The 23,470-nt window shown below is 37.2% G+C and overlaps 2 protein-coding genes across 3 annotated transcripts in view; both read left to right on the top strand.

The window, feature by feature from the left end:
* The first annotated feature begins 4,412 nt into the window (after positions 1-4,412).
* Positions 4,413-17,276, top strand: PSMA1 (proteasome 20S subunit alpha 1). Its single transcript, XM_012780719.3, has 10 exons — positions 4,413-4,523; positions 6,500-6,544; positions 7,313-7,414; positions 7,535-7,638; positions 9,953-10,041; positions 10,828-10,898; positions 11,017-11,146; positions 12,365-12,444; positions 15,029-15,139; positions 16,843-17,276. Exons 1-10 carry the CDS (start codon positions 4,521-4,523, stop codon positions 16,897-16,899), a joined length of 792 nt encoding a protein of 263 aa, XP_012636173.1. The 5' UTR covers positions 4,413-4,520; the 3' UTR covers positions 16,900-17,276.
* Positions 17,277-21,136: 3,860 nt separating this feature from the next.
* COPB1 (coat protein complex I subunit beta 1) overlaps positions 21,137-23,470 on the top strand; it is a 36,720-nt gene continuing 34,386 nt past the window's right edge. For both annotated transcript variants that reach the window (XM_012780721.3, XM_076002157.1), the window contains exons 1-2: positions 21,137-21,278; positions 21,992-22,141. In XM_012780721.3, the coding sequence (XP_012636175.1) occupies positions 22,051-22,141 (91 nt within the window). In that variant the 5' untranslated portion in view covers positions 21,137-21,278; positions 21,992-22,050. The remainder of the gene's footprint in view (positions 21,279-21,991; positions 22,142-23,470) is intronic.

Genomic DNA, 23,470 nt, shown 5'->3' on the forward strand with positions numbered 1-23,470 from the left:
CAAAATGGAGGGAGGAAAGGTAATAAATATTCTGACATCTTTCTCCTATTCCCTTCTGATCTACCAGTGTCTTCCATTGGCTGAGCCAAATCAGGAGCTAGAGAGGAAGAGATCTTACTGATGTAATCCATAAAGCATAAAGTAAATCTACTGGGACAACAGAGACTATCTAGCACAGTGATGTTAAAGTGTAAGCAATTCCAAAATTTTGTTATAAATATTTCCAAACTTAAAAACTTCTACTAGAAGAGTACTAGAAACATAAAGTTTTGGACTTCAATCTTTGGTACTATGTAATATATTTGAAATTATTACTATGACTATTAATACTTTTTATTCATCCACTCTTTTAATTAAACTGTATTGATCACCTAGTTTGTCTGACACATTTAATGCATATATGAAGGGAAATATTACACAGTCCCTGTCCTCCAGTGGCTTATGATTTAATATATGGGGACAACATGTAAATAAGTTCAATTAAGCATCATATGTGTGCAGTTGGATGTTAAACTCTCAGTTTTGGTTGAGGTTCCAAGAAAGTAAAATGCAAACTATTCTCATATTCTATAGTAAAGGGGAAAACCATAAAAAGTAGAAATAGAAAAAAAAAGGGGGAGGGTTACTCCTTAACTGTCCACCTACTTCTATCTCAGAAAAAGGCTGGAGTTTAGAAGATTTTGACAGTTTTTGGTGTGCTGTAAGTGGACATTGCTTTTTCCTCACCTTGTACCTAGGGAAAGAGGCTTTAATGAAACTTTGATATATGACCCCTAGAACTGTGGGTTTGAGGATCACAGTAGACTACTAGTACCTGAAGAATTCATTCATTATTTATATAGCACTTGTTAAGTATATGCACAGGCAAATATAGCAGGGAGTGAACAAAACAGACAAAATATCCCTGTCTTCATGGAGCTAACATTTTAGCAGAATCCAGAAAACAGGAAATGTCGACTAACTGCAAAAATGAGTATTGAATTTGGTCAATGTCTGCACTCTTGGAGTCACAGCAGGTGTTGTAGATATTTCTTTGAATCAGACAAAGGCTACTAAAGAGTGTCACATGGAAGGATGAGGAGATTTCAACAGAAAGAGACTGGCGGTGTACTCACACATGCTCGCAATTAACATTGAGCCAGATAGCCAGATGAGATATATTTACCCAAGCACAACTGGGAGATTACCAATATTTTCTCACTGGAGTAAGGTGAGAATGGAGGTGTTTTCAAAGAACCCATAAAATAGCGTCAACAGTAGACACCTGACAAGCTCAAAGAATACCACTCTTAATCACAGAACTGTAGTAGCCAAGTCAAGAACTTTCTTGCCCCTTTCTCTGTTTCAACTTGAAAGAAGGAAGGCAATCTAGTTGGTGGTGGTGATGGGAGGGGGCATTAGGACAGAAATTTTAGACAGGGACATAGAAAGGTAGTCAGCCATTTTCCCCTTTGTCATGGCAGGCTCAAACTGGGGGAAGCAAAAAGCTTCACTCCTAAAATGTTTATTATTACACTGGACATATTAATTACTGATATAAGGCTGTTTAATTGACAAGTTGACTTTTTTTACTTGAGTGACCAGAAAAGTCATGAGATTTGTACCTACCATGTTCAAGGAGCCTAGAGGAATTAATTCCACCAGGTGTGTTTTAACATGTGGGGGGAATTAAGTATTTGCAAATTGCACCCTATATTTTCAGTTGTTCAATGCACCACCTACAGTTGCTAAACATAATGACACAATGAGATTTACATGTCCATGAAAACCAATTCCAACTTGGCTTTTATTTAGAATTTACTTTTATCTGATTCTTTTAAAAAGTCTGACATAACTTATCCATGACCTTTAGAGAAGTAATGATGTGTTTGCTGACCCAGTCTTCCTACAAAATATCTTTATTGATCAATTTTTCAGCTCCTGCTTAATGATCAAGATGCTTCTGGAGTCAAATCACCAAAATATGCAGAGAGGAGCTGAAAGTCGTTTAGGTTCTTCAGTTTTGGTAAAAAAGGCCAACCAAATGTCCCTTCTCTTGGTCTACAAGTAGAGCTTTGATAAACAAATATTTTGACAATGTGGAGCTTTGATAAACATAAACATTTTGACAATTGGCTGAAGAGTCCAGCCAATTACTGCGAATAAAGGATATAATATCACAAAGACCCATTTGCTTAGGAAGTAATAATGAAAAGGACAGATTTGGCGTGATAGATCTATCATTCATTCCTTCATTCATGCATTCAACGAATGTTTAGTGAGTCCCTAGTATAGGCCAGATTTTGTTGCAGAGACTAAAAATACTTCAGTAAATAAAAAAAGTAAAAAAGTCATATCCTTGGATGTTTGTGGTGCCTTTATGTATTTTCTGTATCTGCACCCCACCCCCAACTTTTACTTGAGCTAGATTCAGTGGTTCCTTTTCTTTGTATGCAAAAGACTCCTTCTATAAAAGTAATGAAGTATTAAGAGGTTACCATCCCTAATTGCAGCAAGTTCCTACAAGTCAAAGAGAAAATGATTAACACAATAATAGATTGAGGAAAGGAATGAAGTGAGAATTCACTAAGGTAACATAAACAGCCAAAAATACATAAAAATATTTTTTACTAATAATCAAGAAATACAAATAAAATAAAAGTTTTTTTTCTTTTTCTGCCTATCCACTTGATAAAGGTAAAAAGTACTTACAATACCCAGTGTTGGTAACAGTATAAAGAAAGCTGACTCTCAGGCACTGTAAATATAAACCAGCCCCCCCCCCCAGGTGGCTCACGTCTATAATCCTAGCACTCTTGGAGGCCAACTCGAGAGGATCCCTCAAGGACAGGAGTTCAAAACCAGCCTGAGCAAGAGTGAGACTCCCATCTCTACTAAAAAATAGAAAGAAATTAATTGGCCAACTAAAATATATAGAAAAAATTAGCTGAGTATGGTGGCACATGCCTGTAGTCCCAGCTACTTGGGAGGCTGAGGCAGGAGGATTGCTTGAGCCCAGGAGTTTGAGGTCGCTGTAAGCTAGGCTGACCCTATGGCACTCTAGCCCGGGCAATAAAGTGAGACTCTGCCTCAAAAATAAATAAATAAATAAATAAATATTTTTTTGCAATTTAGCCATATTTATAATTGTAAAAGCGTTTCCCTTTGATTCCACAATTCTACTTCTATGAATTCCTCATAAGGAGGTAATCAGGTGTGTATGTGCAAGAATATTCATTATAGTATTTCCAGAATGCCAAAAACTTGGAAATAATCTAATTGTCCACCAATAATCAAGTAAATTATTGTATTTCCACACATTGGAATACTATGCAACAATTGAAAATAACAGAAACTATTACTTACGGATATGATAAGATGGCCATAAATTTTTAAATGTATATCTTATTTTTTAATTATGTATTTATTATATTTTTGTGTGAGGCATGTGACTAGTGAGGAAAAGACTATGGAAAAGAATTGTCAAAATGTTTACGTACTATATGACAATTTTTAAATGAGCATTTAATCATTCAACATTCATTATTCATTCAGCAATATTAAGCCGTTAATATGTGCCAGGTATTGTGCTAGGTGCTGGAGAAACGAGAAAACAGTCTATTAAGTGATGTGAGTCAGTTACTTCACCTGCAAAGCTCAGATCCTTAAGGACCCTTTCAGCTCTTACCTGAGTCTAGGTACTCATCCTTTCTTCTTTATAAAGAAAATTAGTAGTCGGTAGATGTTAGGTTGGCTATTTCATTTGGAGATTTATGTAATTTGGAAGAAAATGTCCATTTTTCCTCAGTGATCTAATCTATCAGGTATCTTGCTTGGTGTTGAGGGTACAGAAGGTGCCTACATGGAGTTCGAAGTCTGATGGAGGAAACCAGTAATAATAAAAATGGGTGGTCAATGACAACAGAACCTTGAAAGATGAGATCTCCAAGGGAGTAAGGAAGAGGATTCCAAAGTAGGAAGAAAAGTATGCACACAAACAAGATGCTCGAGGAAGGGTGTGGCTGGCACACACAAATGGTCCATTATTTTGTGGCCTTTTCTGCAGCCTCGTTTTTTTGTCACACAAGATCCCAAATCTCTATGGACAGTGAATAAGAGGTTGAGCCTGGATCACACGGAGTTACGGCTGTCGTCTCCAGTGATTTCAGGTGCAGCCCACCGGGCGGGTGAGAAACTGGAGGGAATCTGCAACACACACGAAAGTTTGCTGAGAATCCAAAAAGGGCGACTTGATGGGGGCGGCCCTGCAGCTCTCAGCAGCGCTGGCACTACAGGCCCTGGGTTTCCCGCCAACCTCAGTTCCTATCTTCCGAAGCCCCGCCCACCTCCGAACGGGCTAGGAATTTTGAAGGCGGGGAAGAGTTAGACGCCTATCGATGTCTCTGTGATAGACTGCACTACCCTGCGCCGCCGTCGTCAAAACCCCGCAGACTTCCCTGTAGATCGCCGAGCAATAGTGTCGGCAGCGCTGCCTGATTCGTAGCTTTGCAGGAGGGTGCAGCCAGGCCCGCGCCGGAACCATGGTACGTTGGATCCCGAATCCCTGGAAGGTTTAAGGCACAAGTCCAATGTTTGGGGGATGGCAAGTCACCTTTCCTGCCATTTTTAGCGTGGCCCGGGGCCACGGGGCTACAGGGCATGCTAGGCTCAGCCGACGGGAGGTCTCCGGCAGTGATTCAGCATCTCTGGCCTGTCCCGGCGAGGGACAGTCGGTAGTCGGTGCGGCATTTCCACCGCGACTGAGTTTCTCTTTCTGCGGGGCCTGGGACACTTCCTCCTCGGCCAACTAGCCGAGTTCACCTCTCAGGTCCCTTCATTGGAGGAGATTCTGAGCGGTCCAGCGTGGCCCCTCGTGTTTTGTGTGGGAGAGCAGAAGACAGGGAATTAACTTGAAGGCCTACTTATGCCGCTTATAAGTGCGGACTTAACCCCAAGGTTTGTGTTCCAGAGTCCGTTTTCCTGGTGGGTTTGTCTGATTTCTCTCTCCCCGAGAGCTCAATTAGAAAAGGCTCTTTTCAATCACTTTGTCCAGTCACCTGGTTACAGAAAAGTAAACCGAGGCTGAGAGAAGTGATGGAATCGAGGTTACAATGGAGGGCTCTGGGCTTCCAATCCTATGTTTGCCATGCCAGCACTCAGTTTCACCCCCATGATTATTCTCCCAAGTATTGATAGATTTGTTTTAATACGGTCATTATAGCAGTAATGGTTATATCGGTGTAGCTATTTGTATGTACCTTTAACTTCCTGAGGGTATTTTGGTTTTATTTATTCAATATAAATATTAAAACACACAAAGTGCTTGTACAGGTATAAGTACACTGAGGGTTCAAAGATAAATCAGACAAATCCCTAATCATAACAGAGATAGAAAGGGACATTTAGATAAAGAACTGTATGTGTTGGAGGGATTTGGAGAGAAAGGAGACTTGAAGAGACAGACATTTGAGCTAATTTAAAAAAAGGAAGGCTTTGACTTTTCATTAGGGCCTGGTATAAGGGAACAGCATAAGAAAAATAGGAAGGAAACTTGACTATGAACTTGAGTTGACTGAGCCCAAAGGGGGTGCTATGGAGGGTAAAAGAATAGGAAGTTGGAAAGATAGAACCTATTTAAATCTGCTTCTTCCTCCCCACCAGCTCATGGTAAATGTAGAATTGACAACTGAGTACAGTAGTAATCTTTAAGTGAGATTGCATGAACAGTATTGTTTTAACATTGAATAGAAACACATGCAAGCACATTTCTTCCCCCCCCCCCCAAAAAAATATTAAGAGGATACAACTGTTTTTGTTACATGAGTGAATTGTATAATGCTGAAGTCAGGGCTTTTAGTGTGCCCATTGCCAGAATTAGTGTACGTTGTAACCAACAGGTAGATTTTTATTCCTCATCCCCCTCCCCCTTCCTCCATTTTTAGTTTTCAATGTCCATTATACCACTTTATGATCATATATACTCTGAGGAGAACATGTGGTATTTTTTTTCCATTCCTGAGATACTTAGGATAATGGTCTCCATCCAAGTTGCTGCAAAAGACATTATTTCATTTCTTTTTATGACTGACTAGTACTCTATGGTATATGTATACCACATTATTCACTCATCAGTTGATGAGCACTTAGATTGATTCCATATCTTTGTAATTTTGAATTGTGCAATAAACATTCAGGTGCAGGTGTCTTTTTGATAATTTAATAACTTCTTTTCCTTTGGGTAGATACCCAGTAGTGGGATTGCTGGGTCGACTGGTTTACTTTTAGTTTTTTGAGCAGTCTCCATACTATTTTCTGTAGAGGCTATACTAGTTTACAGTCCCACCAACAGTGTATAAGCTTTCCTTTGTCACTGCATCCATGCTAACATCTATTGTTTTTTGATTTTTTAATAATGGCCATTCTGATAGTGGCAAGGTACTAGCACATTTCTTAATGAATATTAAGAGTTGGGATTTGTAATGTTTTTATATTAATAGATCTTTTTTTCTTTTACTTTCAGTTTCGCAACCAGTATGACAATGATGTTACTGTTTGGAGCCCTCAGGTAAAATAATATTTTATATCATTTTTATGAAGTGACTTTTTGTGGCTGTAATATGTTTAGAAATTCATGAGATCATAGGCTGGGAGAACAGGGAATACAATTATTTTAGACATTCCTGAAAATGAAACTTATAATTAAAATGAATTTCCTAATGGACCTAGAGGACATTAGACTAAGTGAAATAAACCAGAAACAGAAAGAAAAATATTGGCTGCTTTTAGTCATATATGGAATTTTTATAAAACAAAGGTCAAATATTTACAGAATAAAATAGTGGTTACCAGGATGGGCGTGGCAAGGGAGAGGAGGAATTGAGGAGATGTAGGTCAATGGTTAAAAGTAGCAAATGTGTGGGATGAACAAGTAGAAAGATCTAATGTACAGCATTAACTTTAGTTAATAATATAGGTAGTATATTGTATTTAGAATTTTTGCCAAATGAGTAGATTATAGCTGCTCTTGCCACAGAGGGGAAAAATGGGTAACTATGTGAAGTGATAGATATGTTCACTTCTTCCATTACAGTAACCATTTTAATATATGTATATATATATATATACACACACATATGTGTATATATATCTCTTAAAACATCATGTTGTATACCTTAAATAGATACAATAAAACTTAATTTTATAAAGGTTTCCTGGTTTTAAAAAATATTTGAGATTTAACTATACTCACCTGAGGTTGAACAATCTAAATTAATTTTTAATTTATAAAAGAGTCTTCTAAGATGACTCTAAGATGTGTTGTTTTTCTCTTTAGGGCAGGATTCATCAAATTGAATATGCAATGGAAGCTGTTAAACAAGGTTCAGCCACAGTTGGTCTGAAGTCAAAAACCCATGCAGTGTTGGTAGCTTTGAAAGTAAGTAAAGCAATATATGTATCTTTCTCCTTTAGAAAACAGAACTACCCAGTGTAAATTTCACCATGTAGATAATAAAGTTATAAACTTATTTTTATGTCTTATAATGTCTCTATTTAGAGGGCACAGTCAGAGCTTGCAGCTCATCAGAAAAAAATTCTCCATGTTGACAACCATATTGGTATCTCAATTGCGGGGCTTACTGCTGATGCTAGACTGTTGTGGTGAGTATGATCATGAGAAACAAAAGAAACATCCCTTTTGACTCATAATTAATTACTTTTCTAGGAAAGATCCAGGTAAGATATTTTAGGAAGTTGTCTGCCAGAATGTTTATAAGTTAAAGATTGTGAATACCTGAAAGTGGGTTTGAGTTAGTTGCTAAATATTCCATTTTTTGATCCCTGTCATAGTAATTTATAGAGTTAAACTTTTTTTTTTTTTTTTTTTTTGAGACAAAGTCTCACTCTGTTACCCAGACTGGAGTACAGTAGTGTAATCATAGCTCACTGTAACTTTGAATTCCTGGGCCCAAGCCATCCTCCCACCTCAGCCTCTCAAGTAGCTGGGATTATAGGCACGCAGCAGTATGCCTGGTTAATTTTGTTATTTTCTGTAGAGATGGGGTCTTACTTTGTTTGCAGGCTGGTCTCCAACTTCTGGTTTCAAGTGATCCTCTCACCTCAGCCTCCCAAAGAGCTGGGACTATAGGAATGAGCCACCTCACCAGCCTTAATAGTAACACTTTTGAGAAGTCACTGAATAATGTCATACTTGCTAATGCAACACACATTATTTGAAACCATGTTGTGTCTAAGAAGAGCTTGATACTTCTGTCTGGTTTCTAAGGATGAGCCAAACCACATTTGCTTTCTTTATACATCAGTATGTATTAGACATTTATTTTTTGCAATGCTCAATACTGGATACTGCAGGGTATATAAAGGTGACTCAGATATGGATCTTGTCTTAAAGGAACTTTAGTGTTTTTCAGATAGTATGTATGTGTGTTGGAGGTGGAAGGTAGTTAGCCCAAGCTAATCTTTAAATTTGTTTTGTGATTAGGGAAGAAAGAATATAAACACTAAAGGAGATAGTAGGGCCAGGCACAGTGGCTCACACCTGTAATCCTAGCACTCTGGAAGGCCGAGGCAGGGGGATTGCTTGAGGTCAGGAGTTTGAGACCAGCCTGAGCAAAAGTGAGACCCCATCTCTACTAAAAATGGAAAAAAATTAGCTAGGCAACTAAAAGTAGAAAAAAAAATTAGCCAGGTGTGGTGGTGCATGCCTGTAGTTCAGCCACTTGGGAAGCTGAGGCAGGAAGATCATTTAAGCCCAGGAGTTTGAGGTTGCTGTCAGTTACGCTGACGCCACGACACTCTAGCCCAGGCAACAGAGCTAGACTCTGTCTCTAGTCTACGACTAGAGACAGGACAGGACTAGGAAAGGACATAGTAATGCCATTGTTTTAAGATTTTCCAGTTATCGTGCCAGTCCCTTGCTCTCTTAAGTCAGCAGTATAGTGACAGCGTTATGGGTTTCTATCTACTCTTAAACACGTGAGATGTGTTATATTTTCAAACTTTTATTTAATCCAATCTAAAATATTAACTTTACAGCATGTGTTCAATATAAAACCTTTATTAATGAGATGTTGTACATTTTGGCAGGTACTAAATCTTTGAAATTTGATGTGTATTTTGTGCTTACAGTATATCTGGGTTCAGTCTAGCTACTTTTCAAGGGCTCAATAGCTACATGTGAGTATTGCCTGCCATGTTGTGCAGTGCATTTTTAGCCTTAGGAAATGGACTTAAGTCAACATACTGAAGAAATAGTTTGGTTCCTGCTGGCAACATTTGATCATTAAATGTGACATACACATATAGTGGGCAAAGAAATATGGAAAAAATGGAACATATTCATTTCTTATTTATCCTCTTTAATAGACATGATTCCCTTTTTCCCAGTGTTAACCTTGCTTGATTTTATTAGATTTAACAGTGAGACTCAGCAGTTAGTGTCCAGTATCTCCTCTAGAGTGCTGCTTACGAATAGAAGTAACATTGGGAAGAACATGTAAAGATGTCCTTTGCTATAGTCTATTTTTTGCACTTGCTTTATTGGGGAAATTTTAGTCTGTTTTCAAGAGGGGAAAAAAAAACAACAGAGTAGGTACTCTTTTTGCTGGTTCAAGACCTAGAGTTAAGATAAACTTACTGACGGAAGGAAGGATAAGAGAAGAAGAGATTGCTCTTTTCCCCTTGTTCAGCCTTCTCTTCTCTATTCTATAAGTGCTCTGAGACAAAAATTTTCTAGAGCTATGGAATGTTTTAGTCTTTTTTACAAACCTCATGTGGCCCCAGAGTCTGACATAAAAATGCATCATTATGGCCTTGTCTTTCTTACCTTTCTGATTTCTTTATATAGATGTAATCCATGTAAATGTTTGGAAGAAAGCAAAGTGAAATCAAACTTTTTTATTTATATTAGAATAGCTGTCTATTGAAATTACTATTTTTCTTGTTTCTTTTTTAGTAATTTTATGCGCCAGGAGTGTTTGGATTCCAGATTTGTATTTGACAGACCACTTCCTGTGTCTCGTCTTGTCTCTCTAATCGGAAGCAGTATCCTTTTTATGTTAGCATTTATGGGTATGAATTTAAAAGGGTTTTGATACTTAATCCTTAAGTTAATTACTAGGAATATGATAATATATAATGTAAGTAAAATTATGAAACCTTTTTTTTTTTTTTTTTTTTTTTTTTTTGCAACTTCAAATTCCTGGGCTCAAACACTCATCCTGCCTCAGCCTCCTGAGTAGCTGGGACTATAGGCACACACATCACCATGCCCAGCTAATTTTTTAATTTTTGGTAGAGACTCTGTTGCCCTGGCTGGTCTTGAATGTCTGGCCTCAAGCAGTTCTCCTGCCTTAGCCTCCCAAAGTGCTGGAATTACAGGTATGAGCCACCATACCCAGCCAGGCTGTAATAACTTTAAGGAATTGGGTTGCTCTTTCATTAGCCCTTATAAGCAATTGATACTTTTCAGGCATAGATAAGCCCAATTTCAGGAGAATTATTCATTTTTAAAATGCATCATTTTTAGACGGGATTTAAAATTTCTTATTGGTTCTGGATGTCCCCAAAAGTCCTGGACCCCTTATATCGAAAACAAATGAGGTTCTACATGGAATGAGATGATTTTGCTAGCACTCATTCTTGGGCTTGGTAGAAAGTCAAACATTTTGTAACATTAGGCCAAGGAAATTCTGTCCTATTTTATTTTCCTTTTCCTCTGGTGGATTAGGTAACAAGGAAGCAACCAGAGACCTTTGTTAATAATGTTTAATTTGAAAATAAAGATTATACCTTATTCCTTGTTAGAACAAGTTCTTTAACCAGGTTAAGAGACCCAGATACCAACACAACGATATGGCCGGAGACCGTATGGTGTTGGGCTGCTTATTGCTGGTTATGATGTAAGTTCATAGAGTATTGTTATATTTTCATGATTTTTAAAAACTGACTAGAAGTTTTTTTAATTTTTAGCTCAATCAAAGTCAAGAATTATGTGGTGTGGTTTTTTTCTATGTGTAGGATATGGGTCCTCACATTTTCCAAACCTGTCCATCTGCTAACTACTTCGACTGCCGAGCTATGTCCATTGGAGCCCGTTCCCAATCAGCTCGTACTTACTTGGAGAGACATATGTCTGAATTTATGGAGTGTAAGTGATGCCTTGTTGTTGTATCTTTGGTTTGTTTTTTTGCCTCCTCCAATCTTTATATAGTGAATAAACATAGTATCCTAAATGAAGAAAATTATCAGCCTTACAAAAGAGTTGTTTTAAAAAATGAAACCCATGAAGTATTTATTGTTTCTGTCACTTACTAGTTTTTACTCCTTCTTATTTATTTATTTATTTTGATATAGAGTCTCACTCTGTTGCCTGGGCTAGAGTACCATGGTGTCAGCCTAGCTCACAGCAACCTCAAACTCCTGGGCTCTAGCAGTCCTCCTGCCTCAGCCTCCCAAGTAGCTGGGACTACAGGCATGCACCACCATGCCCGGCTAATTTTTTATATATATATTTTTAGTTTTCCAAATAATTTCTTTCTAGTTTTAGTAGAGATAGGAGTCTCGCTCTTGCTAAGGCTGGTCTTAAACTTCTGACCTTGAGTGATCCTCCCATCTCCACCTCCCAGAGTGCTAGGATTACAGATGTGAGCCACCATGTCCGGCCTTTTTTTTTTTTTTTTTATAGATACTCCTTATTATTACCATAGTAGTTTCAATCACCAGCAGAACTCTCAAAATATAAATGTATCTCCAACCTTGAAAATTCTTGATTTACTTGGTTTGAAATGTGTCTCAGCCAGAGTAGAGGACCACTGTATTAGCTGTCAGTTATAAGTTCTGCTTACAACTTTTAGTTTTCTGTGATTCTGTTCTTATTTTAAGCCACATAGACATTTCTGCATTAAGTAGTCTGTAAGCAACAAGTAAAAAGGCAATGTAGGTGTGGAAAATAGGAACATAAAAGATGTAAGATGTGATGATAGGGCAGGTTTTGAAATGCTTTGCTTCACAGTGGCAGGAGGATTAATATCAGGTCTTTTACCTGGTACTAATAACTGATTACCTCTTTGTCATCTTACTCTGTTTTCTTGTGACATTAGAGCATTTTATGGAGAAAATATTTGCAGTTCCATGGATGCAGAGAAAATGATTGTTTTATTAGTATTACTCAAAGCAAAGTGTTATAGGATAATACTAGGTTTAACTCTGGGAAGGGGATATTCCAACCAATAAACTTTCGTCTATTTTTATTGACATAAGTTTAGTGGGTAACTAAAACCACAATTTCAGACTGTAGACTTGATAAATAAAAGGAGCCTAGCATGGCAATGAAACTGAGAAATAATTGTTAATTTATTACATATAGGCAATTTAAATGAACTGGTTAAACATGGTCTGCGTGCCCTAAGAGAGACACTTCCTGCAGAGCAGGACCTAACTACAAAGGTAAATATCATGTTTTCTAATTATATATATTAACATTACAGTTTAATCCTTTATTACATAAATGTAAATAAAAGAGGAGTAGGATATGGTTGTTTTGGTTCATTCTCTCCCTTAAAGCTATTCACTAAGGAATCTGATTTTGAAATGTCATTTTTTAAACATTTCATTTTGGTATAAAGCAATAAAACCAGTAAGTCTCATATAGAATGTCCATTTTTTCCCAGCAGATAGGCATACCTTTGTGTTAATTTAGTTAACAAAAATGTATATAATGAGCACCTACCATGTACAAGCACTTTCTAGGCATTGAGAATATTGTAAACACAACAAACATCTTGACCTTCATGGAACATACATTCAAGTGGGGGGAGATAAACAATATACACATTAGTAAATTATATAGTACATTAGGAGATGATAAATGCTATGTAAAAAATAAAACAGGTTAAGAGGAGAAAGTAACCAATTGGGATGTAGGTAGGTAGTGTGGCAAGTGTAATCTAAAATAGGATGGTCAAGGATGGCCTCACCAAGAAAGTGAAATTTGAGGAAAAGATCTAAAGGAGATGAGTGAGCCATGCAGATGTCTACAGCAAGATTATTCTAGGGAATACAAATGCAAAGGTTCTAAGGTCAGAACTTATTATTCAAGGCAAGGGGGCAAGTTTTGGGGGTCAATAATCAAGGAAGAGGAGAAAAAAAGGAACCAGAGAGGTAATGGAGGACAGATTGTGTATAAGCATTGCATATACTTTGCATTTTACTCTGAGTGGGTTGTTAATGAATTTGAGCAAAGGAATAACATAATTTGGTTTAGGTTTTAAGAGAATCACTCTGGTTGGCATTTTGACAACAGATTATAGTAAAGCATGAGTGGAAATAGTTTCAATTATAGTAATTGGGGTGAGAGATGATGGTGATTGGAGCACAGTGATAGAGATGATGAGAAGTGGTTCAGTTTTGGATATCTTTTGAAATTAGAGCCAAAAAGGTTTATTCACAAATGTGTTGTAGGGCATGATGGGGGGGTGGGGGTGGGAATGTCTCCAATGTTTTTGGCTTGATTAACTAGAAGAAAAGATTTATGATCTACTGAAATGGATAATATCAGAGGAAGGTTTTGGAGTAGGGGCTAGGGGGAAGATCAGGCAGTTTTGAACATGTAAAAATTAAAATGCCTGTTGTTTGGCCAATTGGTGATATAGAGTAAGCAGTTGTTGGCACTCCTTGGTGTTCCATGGAGAGTGGTCCAGCCTAGATTTTAAACTTTTGGAGTATTTGTGTAGAAATGGCATTTGGAGTCTAGACGGAATGAGATTCCTAAAGAAATCAAATAGTTAGACTAGTGGTTTGAGCACTGGGCCAAGTTTTTTCAATTGGGAAATGAGTAGGTATCAGCAAAAGAGACTGAGAAAGATGGCTAAAGAGGTAGGTGGAAAACTTAGGAAATGAGGCATCCTTGAAGGCAAATGAAGAGAAACTTTCAAGGATGAGGGATTGAAAAACTGCTAGTAGATCAAGAAAGATGTGGATTGAGAATTAACCATTAGATTACAATGATATTGTCACAGAGGACTTGACAATACAATCTTAATGGAATGAATGGAATGGTCGGGCAAAAAGCCTGATAGGAATGGTATCAAGAAAGAATGAGAATAGGACTGGAGATAGCTCTTCAGTGGAGATTGTCTGTTGAGGGTCCAGACAAATGAAGTGGTGGCTGGAAGAGGATGTTGTGAGGGGTTTTTGTTACTTTATTTTTTAGGATGGAAGAAATTATATTTGCTACATGATTAAGAGAATGATCCAGTGTAAAGGGAAGCATTTATGTAGGAGAAATATGAGAAAAACTTGCTGGTGCAATGTCCTTTAACTAAGGTGGAAATATTGGCCTTAGAAAGGAAATTGGACTAATCATTCATAGTAACAGAAGGAAGAATCTAGGGACGTAAATATAGGAAAGAGTGGATACAGTGGGAGCTTGTGAAAGTTCTCTTCCAATTGCCTATATTTCTCAGTGAAATAGGAACAAGGTTTTCAGCTGCAAGGAGAATGGAGAATGTTAAAAGGAGTTGTGGAAGAGAAGGGGAGATCAAATGATGTAGGAAGTGGTTTAGAATGATCCAGGAACCACTAAGGCCTACTTGAGATTAATGATCATTAAATAAAGTGAGATTAGTCAGCATTATAAAGCCATTTTGTTAAAGTGATTAGATGATTATTTAATATCTATGTGAAGACTTTATAATCTGCATAATCTTTTTTGAACAGTGTTTCTAGATGACATAGACGTTTGGGGTTAGTATGATAATCAAAAGTGAATATTAAATCTGCAAATGACAAGGGTCTACCAATTTCCTTCTCTCTTTTTCCCCTCACACATAAGTAGTTTTTAAAGGCTTATTCAAGTGCTATTTAAGTTCTTATTCTGTGTCTTTCAGCCAGTATTTTTTCGTATGCATTTTTCTATTTCTAAAAAATATTTCTAAAAGTCTATTTCTATTTAGATTTAGATTTCTAAATATCTAAATCTATTTCTAAAAAATTTTTCAATTTTTTATTTTTACCCTCTTTTCCCCCTCAGAATGTTTCCATTGGAATTGTTGGTAAAGACTTGGAGTTTACAATCTATGATGATGATGATGTGTCTCCATTCCTGGAAGGTCTAGAAGAAAGACCACAGAGAAAGTCACAGGTATCTAATAGCATAAAAGGCTTTAGTTCTATCATAAGCTGCTGTTTCTTCCACTACTGTGTGTGTAAATCTATCATTTTTATCTTTAATTATTAAGATAGGCCCATAATTCCTATCACAGTAGGAAAATTAAGAACTTAGTAAAATAAAATATTGAGGGGCAGTGATCTCCATAACACAAAAAGAGAGAACAGTTGATTATTGGGTTATTGTAATAAGCTACCTCAAAACCTATGAATTCAAACACCAAACATGTCTCACAATTCTGTGGGTGCCTGAGTTCTGTGGCTACATGGCTCTTTTGCTGGTCTCACTTGGGGTCTCTCAAACATTACAGTCAGATGTGGGGTGGGACTGGGACATCTAAGATGACTTTATTCACACCTTCTGCATGTTTTAGACGAGCTGCTAGAAGGCTGGGACCTCTGCTAGGATGACAGAGCCTCTGTCCATGTAGTCTCAGAGTCTATTCTATAGCAGGGTCTCTCTAGCAAGGTGGCAACTCAGAGCTTACAAAAGTCAGAAGTGAAAGCTTCCAGGCATTCTTAAGGCTGAGACCCAGAACTGGCACAGCATCACTTTTACACATTCTTTCAGCTAAAGCAAGTCACAAGGCCAGCACAGATTCTATATGAGTGGGGATTGGGAGAAGTGGTTCACTGGGGGCCAGCTTTGAACACTAAGATGGCTCTTTACAAATAGTAAGAAAAGCATCAAGAAATATTGGTGAATCCCAGGTTAAATATGGGTCTTTTTGCTAGATGCATAGAATACCCATTTGCTATCTGTGGATGTTTATTTGATAGCTGTGTAATTGCAGATTAAAAAGTAGTACAGAAATTTCTTCTACATGATGAGTTTTTTTCAAATTGAAAAGGTTATTGTTGGCACTGTTGGGGGGAACAAGATTTGTATTATTGAAACTACTATTGGAAAGAACTACCACTGTTGGGAAGGATACCATGGAGTTGGAGTGCCACAAACACAGCTGTTTGATTGTATCTTTGCTATTTTATTGGTGGTAAAGGGAAAAAGAATGTCTAAGAAGTGCTGATTATATTTTAGTGTGATAGTGATAATATAAGGAAGGCTTTTACTATTGAGCAAGGTAAAGAATGGTAAAATGGTAAAATTATTCAAAGATGTTTAGGTTTTCAGAACTGAAATTATATATACAATTACCCTTGAACAACGGGACTAGGGGCACTGACCCCTGTGCTGTCAAAAATCCATATATAACTTTTAACTCCCCTCAAACTTCTAATAGCCTATTGTTGACTGGAAGCCTTACCAATATCATAAACAATTAACATATAGACAAGTATCTACATATATTTTATGCATTCATGACATACCTTTTTCTTAATTTTTTTGATATATCTAGGCTACATGGTTCATCTGCTAGTTTTTTCAAGTTGTCACGTCTCCAAAAAATTTTCCAGTATATTTATTTAAAAAAATCTGCCTATAGGTGGACCCATTCAGTTCAAATTCATGGTGTTCAAGGATCAACTGTATTTTTCTAAAAAAACAAAACCTTTGTTCAGAAATTATTAACAGGACAATGAACTAAAATTGAATATCCAAAATATCTCCTAACCCCTTTTTCTCATTAATTTTTTAATAATGTAATATTTGTGATTAGAAGTGTATGTTGATAAAGTGTTTATTTTACATATTTTCTTTTTTCTTTCCCTCTTAAGCCTGCTCAACCTGCTGATGAACCTGCAGAAAAGGCTGATGAGCCAATGGAACATTAAGTGATAAACCATTCTATATGTGCATTATCAAATATGTAAGAATGCAGGAACACATACTGATGACAGTAATCTATACTTTGAACCAAAAGTTGCAGAGTAGTGGAATGGTATGTTTAGGAATCAGTCCAGATGTGAGTTGTTTCCAAGCAGCCTCACTGATGCCATATAATGGGATTCATTTTTCTTTCAGAGGGTATATGTATCATTTTCTAGAAAGTATAGGTATCTGTGCTAATGTTTTTATATGAAGAAAATAGTGTCTTTGTGGTTTAAAAGACAACTGTGAAATAAAATTATTTCACCTCCTATTGTACTGGGTTATTTTTTAAGTAGCTTCAATTGTAAATAATAAATTGTAGTCTGGGATTACAACTGGTTATTTGCCATGTTTGCCAAATTGAATTGCTTTATTTTTAGAGATGGAGAAATGTATACCACTTATCTAACACGGCCTTATAACAATTCTCCAGTATATGGACTGGCTACATAATAATCCATGGAGATTTGGTTCAGAATACAAATTTCAGGGTCCAAACGTGGAAATTCTGATTAAAACCGAAGAGACCACCACTTCCCAACAAAAGTATTAACAGCAAGATTATTATCATATGAATGTTTTTGTTTCCAGCCAGCAGATGGCAGTAGTTGTAGCTCTGATTTCTGTAGAGAACTTCTGCAAAAAACAAAAACAAAAAAAGGCATATTGTAATCTCAAACCTTTTATCCTCCCCAACCTTACTCCCAGCATAATCTTTAGGCTACCTTCCATTATCCCCATGAGTGATATACTTAGATATTGCAGAACAATTTTTATCTTAGACCATGTAAAATGAGAGGAAATCCGATTTTAAAAAAAGCAATAATGCAAAATTTTATTGCTATTTTGAAACATAGAGGAGTTATTTTGCTTTCTGAGATAGTGTATCTTTCTAAAGAGAAATTCATTTATGGACAGTAACCCTGATTTTAGACTTAATTCTAATTAGCTGCTATTGGCTTTAGGTGAGTTATTTGGCCCTACTTTAAGGAAAACCGGAGAATTATTGTGAAGGTTAAATGGGAGAATGTATGTGATAACACCTTGTAGACTCTAAAATTCATAAAATGTTAGTTTAATTTTTTTCTCCAGGAGTTTCCCAAATCTTAAAAAGTCTTAGGTTTAAATCTGTGAGTGGTAAAAGAAACTGGCAGCCTTGTTGAGAGAAAGTTTTCTAAGTACTAGAATGTGTGAGATGTCAGTCTGTACTCCAGAAGTAGCCCCAAGAATCTGCCATTGAAACTTGGCAGTTGGACATAAGTATCACGTGGCTATTTGATCTATGATAGAGTTGCATCAAGCACATGTAACTTTCACACATACAAAACAGTAAACAGAGGGACTTCCCACCTGCCTTCACTCTCAATGGGTATATCGTTTGTTATGGGAGCATAATTGGGAAATTGCATAATCTGCTTTTTGCTTAGGTAGGTCTGTCTTCCCCTGTCCCTTTCATTGGGTGACCCTGTCTTTGCTGAGTGATTCTGTCATTTAAAGGTAAAGATAGTGTGTGATCTTTTTTTTACCTGTTCCCAAATGCAAACCACTAGTTAGCTTGTACTTAGTTGGAAAAAAAATAGTAATCTGTATGGTACTTTGGGGACAATTTTAGTAATTTTTCCAATATGTGATTTTATTCTTATACTCTGACTTTAGAATTTAAAATACTCCTTATCCCATAAGACTTAACCCCACTGTACGTACAGAGTTCATTGTGATACATTTTCATGTTTGAACTGTTATATTCATTTATTCTATTTAGGATGTGTTGAACAATTATCAATAGTAAAATTCCTATAATGTCACATAAAGCCTATCACTTTGATATAAAGATAATACTTAATTCACTTAGAGTTTATTGAGCTTCTGTATGTGCAGCTCTGGAGAACTGGCATGGTTAAAAATAAAAAGTAGTATGGTAAATGACAGGATTTGGGTTGTAGTCCTAGCTCATTTAGTGTTTGACCATTACATGATTTGGGGCAAGTCCATTCTCTCTAGGCTTTGATTTCCTAGACACCTAAATTTTTATGATTCTTGATACGTGATAAGGTCTTTGCTCTCAACTTACATAATTAAAAAAGTATTCAAAATGATATAATACACACTAAAGTGTACCAAAACAAAGTGTTTTTTGTAACAGGTCAGAAAGAATTGGTAAGGTTATACAAGGTCCTGATACATGTTCAAAAAGCTCTATTTAAAAATATGCAACAATATATAAACTGCCAATGACAATTTTAGGTGTAGACCTAAAATGAGGTAATACGTAAAATGTTACATTTTCTTGCCTTTCCATATTTAATTATGGGTACATAATAGTATATCTTTATAGGGTACGTGTGATGTTTTGACAGCTGCATACAATGTGAATCAAATCAGGGTAATTGGGGTATCTATCACCTCAGGCATTTAACATTTCTTTGTGTTAGGAACATTCCAATTCCACTCTTAGTTATTTTAAAGTATACCCTAACTTATTGTTGATTATAGACACATTGTTGTACTATCAAATATTATTCATTCTATCTAACTATATTTTTATACCATCCCCACTTTATCTCCTCAACCCCACCCTTCTCAGCCTCTGGTAATTGTCATGCTACTCTCTTGTCTCCATGATATCTGGCCTCATTTCTTGCTGATAGATTGTCACTTCTTGATAAGTTAAGTGGACTTGGAAACCAGATAACTACATTTGTGAAAATTCCATGTTAAAAATGAATACACAGAAAAGCAACAAACTTGCGCACATATCTTGGATTGATCTCACGGGGAATTACGCTGAGTAAAAAAAGCCTATCTTAAAGATTACATTGTATCATTCCATTAATATAACATTGAAATGATAAAATTATAGAGGTAGGGAACAGATCAGTGGTTGCCAGGGCTAGGGAAGGAAGTGGCTGTGGGCTATATAAAAGGTGGGATTCTTGTTATGGAACTGTTCTGTGTCTTGGCTGTGTTGGTGATCACACAAATCTAAGCATGATAAGATTGTCTAGAACTAAATACACAACTGATGAAATATGACTAAGAATGGGTAAATCTAATTGTATCTGCTAATTTCCTGAATTTGATATTGTACTATAATTATGAAAGACCGTACCATTGGGAAAAACTGGGTGGTGAGTATATGAGATCTCTGTATTCATGTCACTCTACATTAGCTCAAGCTAAAAAGTTTTTGTTTTTTTTAATGAATGCACAGGATCAGAGGGGCACTCTTAAAGTGCTAAACACATGGCCTTTGTGATGTATTTTGGATGCACAAAGAATGTATATTTTTCTTGATAGTTCTAAAAAGGAGCAATCTCAAAATACTTGGATTCTAGATAGACAAGGCACTATTTGTGTTTTATCTCCCTGAGGTGAACCTGTTAATAAGGGTATGTTGTCAGATCTCTTTGTATCCACAATATTTTGCTTAAGCTTTCAAATGTTTTGTTATTAATAATTGACCAGAGAACCTTTTTCTTTGGCGGGGATGGGAGGGTGCGCTGGAGCAGGAGCATATAGAACTTCAAGTGGACAAAATTGAAGGTACTATGGCTGATTACAGCTGTAACAAGTAGGTCTTAGGAAATAGGTAAAATCCTTTAAAACAGTGATTGTCTCCCTTTGTGCATAAAATTTTTTAAAAATATGGCTGTTCAGAAAGGATCAAGAAAGAGGCAGCCCATTACTAAAAAGCAGAAATTATACCAATGTGACTTTAGATGTTCAATCAACTCCAAGCCTACTGCAGAGAGGCAGAATCAGACTACTAGAGAGGTTAAGAACTGAAATGCATCCTAATATAACCTAGTAGGCATTATCAAAATAACTAAAATTACTTTCCCAATACTACTAGTTACTTGCCCAGTTTATCAGTGGGTATGCAAGAAAAGAGTCTCCTAGCTCCAAGTCCAGAGCTCTTTTCCAAGAGACTACACAGCCCTTTAAAAAGATTTTCCCTCTCTCCAAGCACTTCCTCTCCTTGACTATTTTAGTTCCTGGAAGAATAAACAATTTCCAAACAGCGTTTAAATGGCCACGGCGCTTAATTCAGCGCTTGGCTTGTAGGGAAAACTATAAAATAGGTGCTTTCACTCTGCTCTGCACCAATCGTGGACTAGAGAAGAGGAAGAAAATAAGACACAGTCTCAGAGCGCAACTGCTGGACGGAGAAGGAATGTCCTTTCTGAGGCGCCGTAGGTGCTAGATGGCTGTGGCTACGCTCGTCTCCCCACCCCTTTCCACGTCAGCCGAGGACTCTGCTCGGCCGCCACTGCTGCTGCCGCGGATTGGAGCTGGGTTGAAGGGTTCTGCGGTTGTCCCAGCCGCTGCCGCTCGGAGCCAGGTAGCGGGCCACAAGCCCCCAGTGTTGGAGTCGCGGTGGGCCAGGCGGAATCGGAGGAACTGGCTCGCCAGCGGGAAGATGGGGAAAGGAGCGACTAGGCCGCTGGCGTCTGGGCCTGGCAAAGGGGAACGGGTGGGGGTGGGGGGCTGGGGAGCGCTGGGCCGGACGCCCCGCCTCGGGCTGCGTACTGGCCAGGGGTCTTCTCCCTCCCGAGCCCCCGGGGCTTGCCCTTTCAGGCTGGGCCCTGCTTTGCTGGAGAAAGGAGAGCGGGAAACGGGAGGGACGAGGTAGTGCTGCGGCGCACCGGTTAAGGGAGCCTTGGACACAGAGTCGGGACCGACTGTTGACCGCAATAAAGCGCTGTGAGGTTTTGGCAGAGTATTGACGCACAGGGTCTTTTAACTTAAAAAGTTCAGATTGTGTGCGTTATGTTAAAAATCACTGTTCCATAACATTGCGTGGTGGGGCTGGGGGACTGTCACTTTTTGGTGGGCCTTAATTCAAACGCTGGACAGGGGAGGTGGATGGTGGAGTGAGAGATAATATATCTTAGGCCGGGGCTGACAAGTGTGTTTTCTATTAGAATGTATTTTTATGGGAACACAATGTAGATTGACCCTCCCCTTCTAATACTTTGAAGATATCACTTTAGTTACTGGTTTGTAGTTTTTTAAAAAAAACTTGTAATGCTATCTCTGTATCTATTTTTCTAGATTTTCTGGCATCTGTCATCCTTAGATCTTGTGTGGAGGGTTGTTTATAACTGAGAACCATGACGGCTGCTGAGAACGTGTGCTATACGTTAATTAACGTGCCAATGGATTCAGAACCACCATCTGAAATTAGCCTAAAAAATGATCTAGGTAAATTTCGATAATATTTTGAGAATGAAATGGAAAAAGAAAAAATGAAAGTTAATGTACATTTCATATTCCTTTAAAGTTAGAAATGCTTAATTTTTGTCTAAATATGTTTTTCTGGGATCTCCTCAATAGACCTTTGTCTTATTTTTAAAAAAATGAAAACTTCTTAACTTTGGACTTTTAATACTGACTTTTGAAAATAGAACATCTCAGTTTAGCTTCATAAAACTAAAGAAATGAAAAAAAAAAAGCTAAAGAGATGTAATAGTTCAGTTGTTAGTCCTCAAAATAACATAATTGCTTGTGCAGTTCAATGCATTAAATGTAGCTTGCAATTTTCTATATGCAGCAGGTTGAGAATGTGTATTGGAATGTCTTAATTCCTTTGTGCACTTAACCTCATGTTACTCAGCTTATAAAACCAAAAGAACTTTGTTCTTTGGGTTTCCCACCCAGAGAAATGAAGTCAACACTGGAATAAACATTTATTTCAAGAAAGGTTTAATTTTTCTGTCTTTTTTTTTTTTTTTTTTTTTTGAGACAGAGTCTAATTCTGTTCCCCTGGATAGAGTGCAGTGGCATCATCATAGCTCATGCAACCTAAAACTCCTGGGGCTCAAGCAGTCCGCTTGCCTTGGCCTCTCGAGTAGCTGCCAGAACACCCAACTAATTTTTCTATTTTTATAGTAAGATTGGGTTTTAGTCTTGCTCAGGCTGGTCTCCAACTCCCGAGCTCAAGCAGTCCTCCCACATCAGCCTCCCAGAGTGCTAGGATTACAGGCATGAGCCACTGTGCCCCGGCTCAACTTTTCATTTTTAAAGCATTTTTGCAAATAAGAGAACAAGAACTGTATTTCTGAATTTTAAACATGTATATTGTGTCTCCTTTTTGTGAGTGATTCAGTCAAGAAAAAAAAAATTTTAATGATTCACTCTACAAAGTAATGATTCTTGTTTAATTGAACTAAAAATAAATAAAACTTAAACGTATAAATACTATTTTAAGCAGACTGAAATTGTACTTAAAATATTGTTAAGTGAATGCAGTGTCTTTTTAGAAGATAGTTTACAGTTTGAAAAGAGACAATGTTTTAATTGCCTATTCAGCAGTGATGGAACACCTCCTGATTTTAGATTACTTAATATTAGCTTTCTCTTGGGTCTATTTTTAGAGAAGGTAAAAGAAATCTTCTTTTATGATATTGAAACTTATATCACTATATATAATAGCCATATAGGTTTCTCTTTTTTGATATTCATGTAAGATAGTTGAATGAAATGCAGGTTAGTGAATATGCTTGTTATAATTTTTTTCTATTTTTTTCAATT

This window comes from Microcebus murinus, chromosome 4 (assembly GCF_040939455.1).
Source record: "Microcebus murinus isolate Inina chromosome 4, M.murinus_Inina_mat1.0, whole genome shotgun sequence".
NCBI classification, from domain to species: domain Eukaryota; kingdom Metazoa; phylum Chordata; class Mammalia; order Primates; family Cheirogaleidae; genus Microcebus; species Microcebus murinus.